The sequence below is a fragment of the Fukomys damarensis genome, unplaced genomic scaffold (assembly GCF_012274545.1).
Source record: "Fukomys damarensis isolate Sample0158 unplaced genomic scaffold, DMR_v1.0_HiC HiC_scaffold_27, whole genome shotgun sequence".
In the NCBI taxonomy this organism is placed as follows: Eukaryota; Metazoa; Chordata; class Mammalia; order Rodentia; family Bathyergidae; genus Fukomys; species Fukomys damarensis.
In genome coordinates, this window is record NW_022900939.1 from 25,483,448 (window position 1) to 25,498,129 (window position 14,682).

Genomic DNA, 14,682 nt, shown 5'->3' on the forward strand with positions numbered 1-14,682 from the left:
GGGCGCGGGACAGGCAGGTGCAGGCCGGTGAGTGCAGGCAGGTAAGTGGTCCTTCCGTCGGCGGGCGTGGGTGTCTCTGGACCCTCCTCATCCTCCTCACACTCCTCCTCCGTCCTCGGCTACACTCCCCACGGGGTGTAGCGCACTCAGAAACTTGCTGCGTCCAAACAGACCTTGCAGTCGCCTGTGCAGCGAAGGCCGCGTTCCTGCTGCTGCGGTGGTGGCTCTGGATGCTGACGGGATTTCTTTTTCCGGTCAACAGTGCAAGACTGTGGCTTTTGCTGCTTTTGTCTCCTCCCTTGCATATGATTGTAAATGTTCCTAACTCAAGAGTTCAAGGGGTATGGCGTGGGTATGGTAACTCCTCGTGTTTACCAAGCCTTCCAGTCAAAAAGATCTGCAAACAGTTACATTATGTTCTGGAGAAAGCTCACTTAAAGGACAAATCTAGCGTGCAAATAGTAATATAAATTACTCTTTCGGGCTCGAGTTTTCTTTAGAAAATGTTCAACAGGTCAGCAGTTTTTACAGACTGTTCCCTTTCTTTCCTCGTCTAAGGGTGTGCGCGTGGCTGATCTAGGGGTGTTCTGGTCTTTGGTCTCAGTTCCTAGCAGACTTTCTTAGATGGAAATTTGTAGCGAATAACGGACTTGCCCACTATAGGCAATGAAAGCTGAATTTTCAGTATTGACTCCTGTGAAAGTTTGGGTTATCCTGGAAGGAGTCAGTCTGTTCATTTTAAAACTTAGGTCCCAACTGTAACTATTGTGATTTTCTCAGATGAGAATTTAAATCTTGAAATCAGCGAAAAAGTGATTTTTGACCTGTGACGTTGAGTTTAGTTATTTTGAAATGTGTGTGTTCACTTTTCACTTTTGAAAATCTGTGATCGCTGGTTTTTCTAATTTTGCAGGGTTTTTTTGGTTTCATTTTGTCTTTAATTGACACATCATAATTGTACATGTTTATGCAATGCTGTGTGACTATTGATATGCGTATACATTGTGTAAACAAGTTTGTTTTAATTAAACGAAGCAAGCTTCAATTTGGAATATAATGCATAGATAAATATTGGTCTGTTGTGCTTTTGAGATGCTAATAGCAAACCAATAGAAACTCCTAGAATGCAGAAAGTAAACAGTAGTGACTGGACGACGAGACAAGCATTTTAGTTTTTCTTTTTAGTTTTAATAAGCAAATTTCTACCTAGTGAGAGCCTGTCTCAAAAAAACAAAACCAGTGTAAAAACAATTGTATTTCACTTCTGCTTCTTTTTTAAAAAGATAAATTTAAGTTGATTTGTATAGACAAGCTGAAATACTGAGAGGAAGGGAAGTACGGTTTTCCACCGAGTATTTTCCTTTAGAATTTAAACAGAAAATTTAGAATGTGTTAACAACTTTTCCTTTAATTTCCAAAGTTTATGATGTTGAAAAAAAATCACTCCAATAAAACAGTACTGAATATTCTTAAATGAGCATATTATACATATTTAAAGGAAGATATAAAAATAATAGAAACACTAAAACTTAATCTTTGTAAAATTTCTTTTGGAATCAATTAGAAACAACTTGTGCCTAGAATTTTTCGATTGCTTGTAGGAAGCTTATCTTACGTATTCATATCAATACCGGTGGAAAGACCCCCTGCATCTCAGACACCGGCATTTTGAATCCATAGTTAGCTACCATTTGTGAATATCTGTTTTTGCAGTTTTGAAGACTGACTTCTGTTGATTGACTTTCAAGTGTTTGAATTCACATAAGAGAATATTTCCATGGCAGCAAACAAGGCTACATTTATATTGCTTACTCCTCTAACAGCTTCAGGCTGCTTCTGGTCCTGGGTCCCCGCTCGAGGTTAGAGTAGACCTAAGATGATGAGATCAAAGCCAAAAAGTGAAATTTTTGTTCTAAAAGAACATTTTTATGACACTAGTTGAAATTACTTATTGGGAATAGTTTTTGTTGTGATGGGAAGTATATTCATTTATGAATTACTCAGTGAGTTGTGTATTAATGCAACTTTGGGGTAACCAGACTTAGCCCTATTCTGTCGTTTTATTGTTCTGTTGCTCTGTTCCCTCCTCTGTTACCTGCTCGTGTATCCAAAATAGCTTTCATTCCCAGGTGTCGACGCCAGAGAAAGAAAAGTTAATAATTAAGTAAAAATATTCTTGAAATTCTGCCTTTTCTTTTGCCTACCTTTTTCCTAAGGTGAAATTCATTTCTTTCCATTAATAGGAATTTCCCTAAGTGTTGAAGTAACCCTTAAGAAGTTGATCCTTTGGTCTATTCCTCGTAAAACTTTTCGGAGCTAATCCAGGCTATAAAATGTCCAGCCTGGAATCCAAGAGAGTACAGAAATTGAGTGAAATATGGCTCCCCCACCTTACCAACGTTAAATCATGCTGTGAAATAAAACTGCAACTTTGAAGAGTACATTGGACAGTAGTACTCCCTATACATTTTATTAGATAACAGCAACTTTATTCCTTTATTTTTCTAGCATTAATTCATGTCGTTCTAATCACCACTCACTTCATCTCTCCTCTCCTTCCTCTGTATTTGTGATTTGCTGTATGTATATTAAAGAATATGCTTTTCTGTCAGCTTTATGACACATTGCACCTGGCAAATGGTAAACATGTGGCTAAAATTTATGCTTAGTTTAAATTTATTAAGAAAACATAGAAAGTATAAGAAAATACAATCTGGCCTAAAAAAAGATACAGTTATATTGTCTGGACTGAACTTCTATGAAGAAGAAAGCACAGGAACTAGGAGTAATGGAATGTCTATGTTTTAGCCCTCAGAATAAATGCCCCAAAGTGAAATTTATTTATAAATTATGCTTCCTGCTTCAAAATTCGTGTTTGTGTGAATTGCTTTTTTTAACTGAGTCAGAGGAATAGCTTGGTTTCTCCTTGTTTCTGTTGCTTGTCTTTCTCTCACTTTGCAACACTTGTGATCATTATTAGCTCTAAAATGGCCTCTGTGGCTTCCTTTTTTTTTCTTCTTCCTTCTTTCTTTCTTTTTTTTTTTAAGCTATTACTTTTGGTCTTTATTAGCAAGTTTCAACAAAGAGATTGTGGAAAGCAAAAGGCCAGATCGCTCCAGGAAATACTAAGTTTTTGTACATAGGGTAAAATAGGTTGTTAGGATTCCTCTCAGGATCTGATTTATTTATTAGCTTTTAAAAAACATTGCAGAGCCACCGTTTCATTGATTGCATCCATTACACTTGAAAGCCATTTGATCCATTTTACCGTCACCTTTTTAAATGTGAGAAATCATCAACCAGATCAGTTGCTATAGAGAATGTTTATAAAACTTGAGGTTAATAAATTTGAATTCGTATCTTTTGAATATATTCTAGTTTCGAAGTGATAAGCACTTCTGATCTGAATTTTCACATGCAGCTCTAGAATTTTGCTTTTACGTATATTAAAAAATATGTTGAACTGTTTGACAGCAGTTCTTGAAGACTTTAGTACCATAATACTATTCCATCTTACTGTTTTGGTCATTAGGAAGTTTATTTCAATTTGATAACAGTGTTTGACTGTCAAACATAGGAGTAAGTGGCAGATGAAATGAGCAAGATCTGGCTTCAGTTTACAAGGATTTTTCTTTAGACTGTACTCTTTTTATACAAGTTAAAATTGTTTTTTAAACGCAGTTTTTCTTGTTTAAACTTGAGCCTTGTGTTTGTATGTAAGATTGCAAAGATAGTATTTTCTGTATCAGTGTTTTTCCCATTTGCTAATTCTTGTAATTTAGAGGAAAAACCTTTTGCAGGCAGATTTTATGTCATTTGTTTATGCATATGAACACAGTATTTTTGTGCATAGTTTCTATTACTTTTAGCCAGGAACATAGGGCCATATAAAATAAATTCAACCAAATGTTATGACCAAATGTTGGTATAGTTATTTGCTAAAACTTTTACATTTCTAATAAATAAACCCACGCAGATTATCTGATTTTTAACATTGGACTAATATGGAGTCAGAGAAAGAAAAGAAGGACATTCTAGGCTTGAATGAAAGTGTAGGTATTTTTCCCTTGGAAAATGTGCAGATTCTTGACAATTTCTGTTTAGATGACAACATAAAATCTGTGCACGTGATTGATGTTATGCTTCGTATATATCAGCACAGCATTTATTTTTAAATGTTGGGAGCAGAGCCGGGAGGATTGCAAGTTCCAGCCCTATTTAGTGACTTAATTGAATTGTTTATTGACAGCAGTTCTTGCAGATTTTGTGACAACATTACTCCTTTCTGAGACAAGGTCTCGCTATGTCTTTCAAGCTGGCCTTCAGCCAGACTGACCTCAAACTCATGGTGATCCTCCTGCCTCAGCCTTCCGAGTGCTGGAATTATATATAGTCATGTGCTACCTCGCCCAGTTCTTAAAAAATTTTTAAAGGGCTGAGAATACAGCTCAGTGTGAAGGCCCTAGGTTCAATCCCCAGTACTACAGAAAAATTTTAAAAAGAAAAAAAATGTTGCTAAGACTAAGGCTAGAGAGACAGCGATACATTTCTTGGTGCTGGGCAGTGCTGGGAGACCTGTTTCACAGAGGCCCCAGGCTCCCAGTTTGCTAACTCATCTCTGCTTACACATGTTTGTGCTCTTAGATTAGCTTGTGGTAACAAATTTCTTCATAAAGTAGATCTTCTCTCCATTAAGTAAATTATTAGGAAATATTTGTAGCAGAATTTGAGGAAAATATTTCAGCTTGACCTGGAAGCAGAAAACAGAGCAAGTAGCTCATGTAGGTTTCTCAGAGGAAAAGTCAATCAATATGAAGAGTTCCTTGATTCCTGTCTATGTCTTTAGAAAGTTACTTATACAAATTGAACCATGTTCTACATTCTGTTCTAGAAAAATCTAGAAAATATGAAACGGTATCACTCTACTCTTTAATAGCTGCATAACATCCCACCGTGAGTCTGTTTACTGCATTCTGATTCAGAAACATTAATGATTTTGACAGTAAAGGTATCTTCATATTTTTTGGACTTCAGAGCGTCATATGTTAGTGTGTAACTAGAGCTTACAGTTAGAAAATACTGACATCTGTAAATTTACAGTTCATAAAAACATACGTGCTTATTCAAGATTTAAAAGTGCACTTTTATTAAATAAGAGCATTATTCTAAGGAAACAAGCGGATTTCAATGAAAAAAATAGAGGAAAAGTTAAAAGTATTCTTTGATACTTTGAAGTGTTCCAGTTCTTTAGAAATCCTTACACAAGTCATTCTTTGAACATGCCAGGATTGTCATGGCTGAGTGAGTAGTCTCAAGCACTTAGGAACTGTTAGTTTCTTTTTCAAGAATGATGATTTTCTAGAGAAATGTAAAATTCAAGTCACAAAGGTTCTTCCTTTGGCCCCATTGCAGTTCTGCCAGATTCCAGGGTGGAGTAGGCAGACCTGAGTGAGAATCCCAAGCATCTCTTTAAAATCCTTGGCAAGTTTCAGTTTGAGTGTTTACATTGCTTTGTTTTTTGTGTAGTAACACACAATATTGGTGTACGTGTAGTTCAAATAATGCTGTATCAGACATAGAGTTTGGGTAATACTTTTGACAAAAGTTAAGGAAATAATAGCACATTAAAAATGTGATACTTGCAGTCTGGAAACAGAGAGAATGACCTATGCCAATAAATTGTTTCAGTTACTATTTGCTATGTTGGTGTCTTTTAAATGCTTGTAGTGCCAATGTGGCTCAAAAGTGCAGTTGTCTTTTTAAACTAGCTTTTGGAAGAGTTTCCCAAAAATATAATACACTTTTTTTTTGTAATGAGATGTATTATATGAATAGCTGCTGCTGCTTGAATTGTCTTTTTAAAATTTAACTATGGATATTGTCCCTGGAGATATTTAATAATCAAAATGAACTCATTCTTCTGGGAATATTTGTGCCTTTTGGTTGACTGATTTTGCAGAAAATTATTTTCACTCTTCATTATTTGGTGACCTTCATTTGCAGGCAAATCCGATTTTGTGCCCTTGAAGTGAACATTATGGAGTTAAAGTCTTCAGTTTTGACAGTTCTTTGAAATGTGGTTTTTACATCAACATGTTAGGAAGAGTTTTTCTTTTATACCTTTTGTTTTCGGTAGCATTTCCAGCCCAGTTTTCTGTCTTGAAAATTTCTAATGTATACTAGAGACACTAATTTTATCACAATATTCTAGTTGACAGTGTGTCCTGGGCGGACAGTTGTCTATGTAGGTAGTATTGTCTATTTTTGTTACTTAGAAATGTTTGTCATTAAAAAGTTGCAGGAACCGAAGATCATTTTTTGACATTGGTAGGAAGACCATGGCTACACTTGGGTTCACATTTCCTGTTTCTTTTTTGGGTTGTGAGGAAGAAGTCTTGTTTTAAGGAATGTTATCATTAATATCTTAATTTTGTCCCATTTTCAAAATTCATGTAAAACTTATTCAGTAGAGAGACTTTGTACTTGTTTATTTGGTTCAGAGCTGTGTCCGAGAGATGACTGGGTTTCTAGGTCTGTCGTTGTCACCTTAATGCGAGGGCACTGTGGGGAGGAACACTACTCCTCTCACACGTGGGCACAGTGAGGGTGGTTGTGAGCTTTCTGGGAAGAGCGGCAAGTAATGAGCTAGGCTTAGGGGGACCTTCGAAAGATGAGAGACATTTTATATCTTTACAGTGATCACCTTTTTAATCCAAGGGCAAAGGAAGTCTCTGTCTTGTCCCTACACCAAAGGTCTCTGCATGTGACTTTTACTCCAGGTTGGGCCCTGCCTGCATTGGATTTCGGCCAGCATGTCTCCAGCCTGGGGGAGAATTTGAGATTTTTTTTCCCCTCCCTCCCCCATTTCGTCTGTTTTGTTCTGTGTAAACAGTTCCTGCTGTAGTAACATAGACAAATATAGCAGAGAATGCTTTTCTGGAAGATGAATGCTCCCTAAGCATTTTTTAACCATTTTTGGGAAGAATTGATCTTTCTGTGTGTTTCAGACAGACTGAAAGAGGGAGAGGCCATCGCTATAAATTGAAGTGACATCATATGTATTGCCCCCATTGATCTGCTTTTAGTCTCCAGCCAGGATAAAAGGAAATGGCATCAGGGAGGAAGCATGCTTCATTTAGGCGCAGATCCCAGAGTGATAATGGGGTAATAATAGAACTCACGCCACTGTCAATCGGCGGCTACATTAGTCCCCGGGCTCATTCCGTCCAGGAGCTGCGCAGTGACTTCCTGCAGCACACCAGCCGGGGCGCCCAGGAGGTGCCCTCCTGGGCCCGCGGGAGGAGGGTTCAGGCCCCGGGGCTTGAGTGTTTGTGCGCCATGGGCCATTGTCGTGGGTCCTGCCTGTGGAAGCTCAGCGCATCCGTGGCCTTTCTGGTGTAGGAGGTGAGCTGGCCTTTTCGCGTCTTGTTAATGGAGGAGACGGTGGAGGGCCCAGTCCTGTGGGTGGTCTTCAGGGAGCTCAGAGTGAGTGATGCCCCTGTCACAGCGGTGAGAGGCTTCTGGGAGAGCCCGGGTTTGTTTTCTTTGTGCTGCTGGTAGGTTAGGGGGGTAGGTTTGGAAAATTCATACTTTCTTTCCTGGAGTCTGCGTAAAACTTCTTAAAACCGCTCAGCGTTGTACAGATCGCCTCATTCTTCAGCTGACTGCAGAAAATAGTAGACTTTTTTCTTTGTGTACCTCTCAGTAATGAGCAACTGTGAACTCTTCCATGTTTATGCAAGAACACAGACTTCTAAAACCCTGTAACAAACAACATTTGTACTTGACTGGCCTGCTTTAGCATTTTTGTTTCTTGTATTTGTAAGTTTCACCATCCTGTGCCATTCTTTCAAGTACCCGCATGATTTTGGCACCCTGTAGCCTTAGTTTGTCTACGTTTCTGAGGTGGGTGCATTTTAAAAATACTGAGCTGATCTCCATATGGAAATAATAGCAAGTGAATTCCTTGTTTGTACAAAGAAAGGGAAGGACTTTATCTCTGTGGCTGTGGTGTGGGTACGAGCACTATTAGACCCCAGAAATATGGGCAGGTTCTCTCCAGTGTGTGAAGGTGCTGCTTTCTTAGGAGATAATGCCCAGGGACATTTTTCATGGCTGTGCCATAGTACGACTAAAGCCATGTCTGTCTCCTGCAGTGCTGCTGTATGAAAACAGTTGGCCCAGAAGTCATGTGAAATTGGACTTCTCCGTGGGTGGGAGTGGAATGATCCACATAGCATTTCTCATTCCCCCGTGCCAGCTGCCAGGGTGGGTCTGGCTGCCAGGCCCTGCTTCTAGGCATGTTTGCCTAGGATCTGATAGCTTCCTGTTGCTTTGCAAACATTTTAGCATATTACATACTATTTCATTTTCATTGTAGGGTAGCTTTACATGGAGTGAATGTTTATTTTAGAAAGAGAAATCGTATTAAAGTATAACTACTTAACCACGTTTTTGCACCAAAGCAAATAGTAAAACCCTCTTCCTGGTCTGCGATCTCATTTTTATTTTTAATGGTATAATGTTTACTTGTGAATGAATGATACTGAGTTTTATTGTCTGTGGCCTCAAACAGCATTAGGTCACTGATCATGTGTACTTTTTTTTCGTTTTTTGAAATACCCTTTTCACCCTAAGTTAGAGAGGTACATTTGAGAGCCAGGTAGCTGCAGGGTGTTTACCGAGTAAGAGTATTTCTACAAGTCCTTCTGAGGAGTCTGCCTGGCCTAAATCTCCTGGCACCACAAGGGAGGCGTGGCTGTGTAGTACTAGTTGTGTCCTGCCCGCTCCTGAACGAGCTGGCTCTTGTGGGGTGCACCCCAGGCCTCACTACAGAAGGCGCTAGACAGGCACTCGCCCTAGCTCTCTGCCTCCCCCAATCAGAGCCAGTTAAACTTATAAAGAATGCAAAAGGTTTGATGATGTGTGGCCTCCCTCCCTGCGTCTCAGTTGTCTTGTCATAAGTCAGAGGGCTTAGCTTTAAATATTTCCATTGTGTAAAATTTGAAGAGAACAAAAGCTCTCAGTGATCTTTTCAGTTCTGCTTCTATGTGCAGATGTGCGAGCTTTCCTCTTAGGATGAAACTGTGAGATACACAGGATGAGTCCAGGCATTGGGCTGGGTTCCCATATTAGTAGTGTTTGGAGTTTTAAACTGGAGTTGTGTTTATTGGTTGATCCCACTTGGGGTAAGTTGAGGACCAAGCTAGTTGGTCTTTCTCTCAAGGCTTCCTTCGCTCTATGCGTCTCTTCAGTTTAAACCAAGTCCCAAACTCAGTTCTAACAATAGACCTCTTTGTAAGCACAAATACACAATAGGGAGACACTTTTCTTTCTACTCTTTCCTTCCCTGTAATTCTGCAAATTGGCAGGGCTTGGTTCCTGCTGTAGTTAGCACACACGGACCCCATTCTGTCCCAGCTGGCCGGGTCCCAGATGCCTGCCTTCCTGTGTCTGCACGATGTTGCCCTCTGGCTGCGGCACCAACACTGCTCACAGGGCCGTCAGGGCCACTTGGATCCAATCTGGAGCCTGCGGCCCCAACCTGTTGTCCTGTAGTGTGGTCTATGCCTCTCACCCGAGCCCCTCCTCGGAGTAGGGGGACACTCCAGCAGGAGTCCCAGGCCTTCCTGCAACAGTGAGAGCGAGAGAAGTGGTGGTGAAGTGGGTTGAGGCAGCTTTGGGGTGTGGCCTTAGAACAGTTAGGGGTCCACTTGGAGCTATGGGCTAAAGATTCAGCTTCCAGCAGAGAAGGACCTCCATAAAAACATTGAGCCGAGTGGGTGCTGGGGTTTAGCTTAGTGGTGCCACCGCCTGCCTTGCAAGTACAAGATCCTAAGTTCGATCCCTGGTAACCCTCCCCCGAAAAAAAAAAAACACTGAGCCACTGTAGGGTTTGATGGGAGAGGGAGAAGCAGCAGGGCCAAGGGGTCAGTCCTAGATAGACCTGGGGCAGAGAGGAGTTGGAGCCAGGACAAGAGGAGCCTACAAGGGAGGCAGAATGTGGCTGGGTCAGGATCTCTGCTGGCCATAACCCATGCCTGACCCCTGAGGTGTGCTGGAGGTGAACCTTGAGGAGGTTCAGCAGAGGCTGGGCCTAGGCTTGGCCTTTTCTATGAAATAGCAGACTTGATACCTTGTAAGTACAGCCTTGTATCAAAAATGATAGAATGGTGCTGTTGTTACTAGTAGTTATATAGTGGCTTGTTATCTCTAAAGCACTTTATAGCCCAGTGACTTCTCAAGAAAGGGAGTTGGTAGTCATTCTTGAGTCCTGTAAAGGACCTTGGGTCAGTGATAATTTTAGTGTCATTGTGCCCTAGACACCTTGCTACTCCTGCCAGCCCTAGAGCCTCTCCACAGCGTGACCGTCAGGTTGACTCAGGCGATAAACACACCCAAAAACCAGCTGATGAGCATCTGTGCCTGCCACCTGCCTGTCTGTGGGGAGGTAGGGCTGAGAACATACAAGAAATGCTTTCTTTGTGAAATTGGGTGGTGAGTGTCGTTCATGCGGCCAGCAGTTTCTCTGCACGCTCATTTTGGAAGAGGGGGAGGGAAGACTAGGCAGCATGCACTCTCAGACACAGGCAGACGGAGAAGCCAATGATTTCTAAAATTTATTTGGAATAGCAAGAAGTGACATTTGGGTTTGTTAACCAGAGTTATCTGGGAATAGGCCAGGATGAAGGGAAGATAAGTGCAGTTTTAAAACCTTGATTTTTAGAGTAAGCACTTTTCTGTTCTTGTGAGGTGTATCTTGAACTGTGTTGCTCCAGTGCTCTGCTAGGCCTGGGTGTGGTAATGAACAGACATATGAAGTCCGGCCCAGTTCTTAGGCATCACAAATTGGTTATATTTTTTGTATCACCTTAGGACTTCTTCCTCTCTTTCCCCTTAACTGGTAATACCATTTTTGACCTGTCCTTTGCAGAAAACATGGGAATATGGATGGCTGTGTATGTGTTTATGTGTGTGTTGTTATACATCTGATCATGCGTGTATATATTTTTTTAATGTTTTAGTGTATTTTTATAGTGAAGGGATTGTGAGACATAATAATTGTTTCATTGCGTACTCTTTATTTTTCCTTTCTTCAGAAAGGAAATCGGAAACTGCTTATTTCTGTTGAACTTCCATGTGTCTGCCTAAAATTGAATGGCTTCTCAAATCTTTACGCCAAATAACATTTTTTAGCATATGCATGCCATAAAGGCAAGGATCTAATAAACCACAGTGTTTCATAAGATGAGACCCATTTTGATCTGGCCTAAGTACAGACCTGAAATGAAAAGCTGAGGAAACAGGACATCCCCATACCCCAGAATACAGTGACTGAGGAGACAGTGTGAACCCAAGGTTTCATGGAAGTCCGCACTGCAGCCTGCCTGTGTTTCAGGCACACACTGGCAGTGCCCAGGTTACCTTCTCATCGCCGTCCTTGGTCTAAACATTTGAATTTAATTTCTCGTCAGCTGAATGGCATTTTCACAGGCTGTTTTATTTTTCCCTCAGCTTCTTCCAGACCAGCTGGTTTTGCTTCTGGAGCATCTCTTGAAAGAGAAGACCCTGAGCCACCCAACTCTGCAGACCCTCCAAAGGACGTACTGTCTCCATGAGCAGGATGCGGAGGTAACTAGGGTCCTAGCTCCCTGCTGGTGGGGAGGTGGAGACCCCACTGCAGCCCCATGCTGTGGAGACTGTCATTTGCATTAGCGGAATCCCACGTGTTTGTGAGTAAAGAACAAGGGCTTTAAGCAAAATGTACACTGATTCCCAGGCTGCGCTTGGTGCAGCACTGAGCATGTTTGTGTTTATAACCACAATATTTTGAGATCCTAAGTTTCTCCCTCTTCTTAAGTCATAAAGAAGGACAGAAATCTCCTGAAGAGTGAGCCAGCAGGGTGGAGCGTTTGGGTTATGAGCCTGGGTGGCTCGTCTTGAGCACTGATGGTGGGGCCATCCTGCTGCATGTTAAGAAAATGTGACTCAGTTGTGGCTTGGTTGCATTCACGTAGGACAGGAAAGGAGCCATATATAAAGGAAATGAGAACTGAATCTAGCAGCCATGCTTTAAAGAGGAAAATTGAATGCTTGTGGGAAAGCAATATGGTGTGGTCCTTAATATCTTTTAGCTTATTGGGAAAAATGCAATATGAATCTTAAGATGAATTCCAGGTTTTAAAAACATAGAATAATAAATGTTTAACGTAGTTAGTCATCTTAAAGTAAAATACAAGGGAAGAGGTCAAAGAAAAGCTCTATTTTATAAAACTAAAATGTAGAAAATGCAGATGATTTTGGTTTGTAGTCAGGTGAAAATAATTGAACATTTAAAAACTGTACAGTTCAATATGGCAGCCATATTAATCACTTGAAATGAAGTGTATAAAAAATCACAATGCCTCCATACATACCGTAATACCTCCCTGTCCACTGCAACATATTTTTTGAAATTATTTTGTACATGTTGGATTAATGCAATGTTATAATCAATTTCACAATCATTGGAATGGAGTAAATTGAGAATGGCCAGTTCCTTATTACCTAAAAGGAAAGATGGACATTGTTAAGCAGTTGAAATTCACAATTACTCCACAAATTCAAGAGTAATTGGAGAACTCCAGAGAAAACATGGATAGCTTTTCAGCCACCTGAGCATAGATCAAATATACAACTGTTGCTGTTTATTTCAGCTCTTAGATTTTTGTTTATAGAAGTTTCCAAATGCCAGACTGTTATTTTTAATGAGTATTTAAAAGTCCCTCCTATTTATAGGCATTATGCTGTTTTAATGGCAGTGGAATGCCAGGCGCCTGCCACATGGACCAGGGCAGGAGGGTCAGAGCAGGCACTGGGCACCTGTCCCTTGATGCCCGGAAGCCATGAGGTTCTAGGCCCTATTTTCTTTCTTCCTTTTGACCTGAAGCACATCCTGTTCTTAACTTACAGCCTGACTTACTTGTTATATATAACTTTTTAAACCTTTGAGAAGGACAGCGGGTTTTATCTGGTTGCTTGTTTCATCTCACAAAGTCTGTCACGTGGCCCAAAGGCAGGGCAGCCTGTTCTGTTAGATCCCTGGTGACTAGAGATAGTCTGAGTGCAGCGTGGCTCACTCACATGACCTGCATGGTCCACGCTTGCAGTTCACACGTGTTCTCTAGGTGCTGGGACTCAGCCTTCAGAAGCTGACTTCTGAGCAGACAGCTTGCAAGTGAATAAACAAGATACCGTCAGCCAAGAGCTAGGAAGGAGATGCGCCTGGTGAACTTGGGTTCGGTTTCTCTAGACAGAGTATTCAGGAAAGGCCACTTGGAGAAAGTGACATTGAGCCAGGACCTAAAGACCTAAGGGAGGTGGGTGGCCACACAGCCAGCGTGTCAGGGTGGTTCCGTGGAGAGACAGCAACATGTGCGTGTCTGTGAACTCAGTATGGGCTAGGAATAATGGTCAGTAAACTTTTCCTATAAAGGACCAAATAGGTAATATTTCAGGCAGGATGGTTTTTGGTGCAATTATTCTTTTCTGCTGTTGTGGCTCAAAACCTGCCATAGACAGTTTGTAATCAAGTATAGATAAGACTGTGTGCCAGTGAAACCTTTCATGGACCCCAAAACTTGAATTTCATATAATTAGTACATCTCCAAATACTTGTCTTTTTGGGGCCTGGGGTGCCAGGGATTGAACTCACAACCTCACGCTTGCCAGTCAGGCACTGTGCTACTGAGCTACATCCCAGGCCCTTCCCCATTACTTTTTAAGATTCCATGAAAACATACATACCCATTCCTGGACAATTTGCTCTGCCCGACTGTGCTTTGCCAGCCCTTCTGCCAAGCCTCTAGGTAGCCTCTTGTAGTTTCTTCTAAGATGAGCCTCCATCCTAGGTCCTCAGGGTCCTGGCGCATAGTTATACTGATGACTTTTCTTACTGTGAGTAGTGTCACTCAGAACCAGAAAAGTAACATGATTTTGGATAACCAGGGTGTTTTCTAGAAACTCTACTATTTAATTATGGTTAGCAGAAATTAAATTGAACAGTAAACTGCCTTCTTTCCCCCCCCCATGGTTACTAAATTTAACTCAGTGTATACCTAATTCTATCTTTTAAAAATAAAAATAAAAAGTTTCCTCTCTAAATTATTCAGTGATGTGTGAGGACAGGTTGCTTGTTTGGAAGCAGCCCTAGAGAAATGTTGTCACCTAATGCACTTCAAAGTTCTAAGCCTTAGTAAGAATACTGAGATTTGTAATTTCTTAGCACAGCTTGGAGGCTGAGAACCGGATGGATCTTGGATGCAGACAGCATCTTCCTAAGGCGAGTGACAGCTACACCACCGGGTTCACCCTGCTCCTGACTCAGCTCCAGCCTAAGCTCGGGAAGAGGAAGTGAGATGGGAACAGGTGTAAGGCTGCTGCTGTGCTGCCCGGGGACCCTTGTACAGGTCCCGCGTCCCCACTCCCACCCTGATGTCCCCTCCAGTGGTGGACATGGGCACTTTCCTCAGTCTGGCTGATAACGGGCCAGCGCAGTAACGTGAGATTTCTTCTCTGCACTCCGGTTTGGAATTCACAGACCATTTCTCATTAAGAAGATACGGTTACGAATGGTGTTCATTTCTACTATTAGAATACTTTCTTATAAGTTAAATAAGTTAGTGTGTTTGGACTTAAAAAGCT

The 14,682-nt window shown here is 41.2% G+C and overlaps 1 protein-coding gene across 1 annotated transcript in view; it reads left to right on the forward strand.

The window, feature by feature from the left end:
• Aopep (aminopeptidase O (putative)) overlaps window positions 1-14,682 on the forward strand; it is a 349,371-nt gene that overhangs the window by 312,636 nt on the left and 22,053 nt on the right. The window contains exon 18 of the mRNA XM_010636136.3: window positions 11,515-11,631. Coding sequence (XP_010634438.1) covers window positions 11,515-11,631 — 117 coding nt within the window. The remainder of the gene's footprint in view (window positions 1-11,514; window positions 11,632-14,682) is intronic.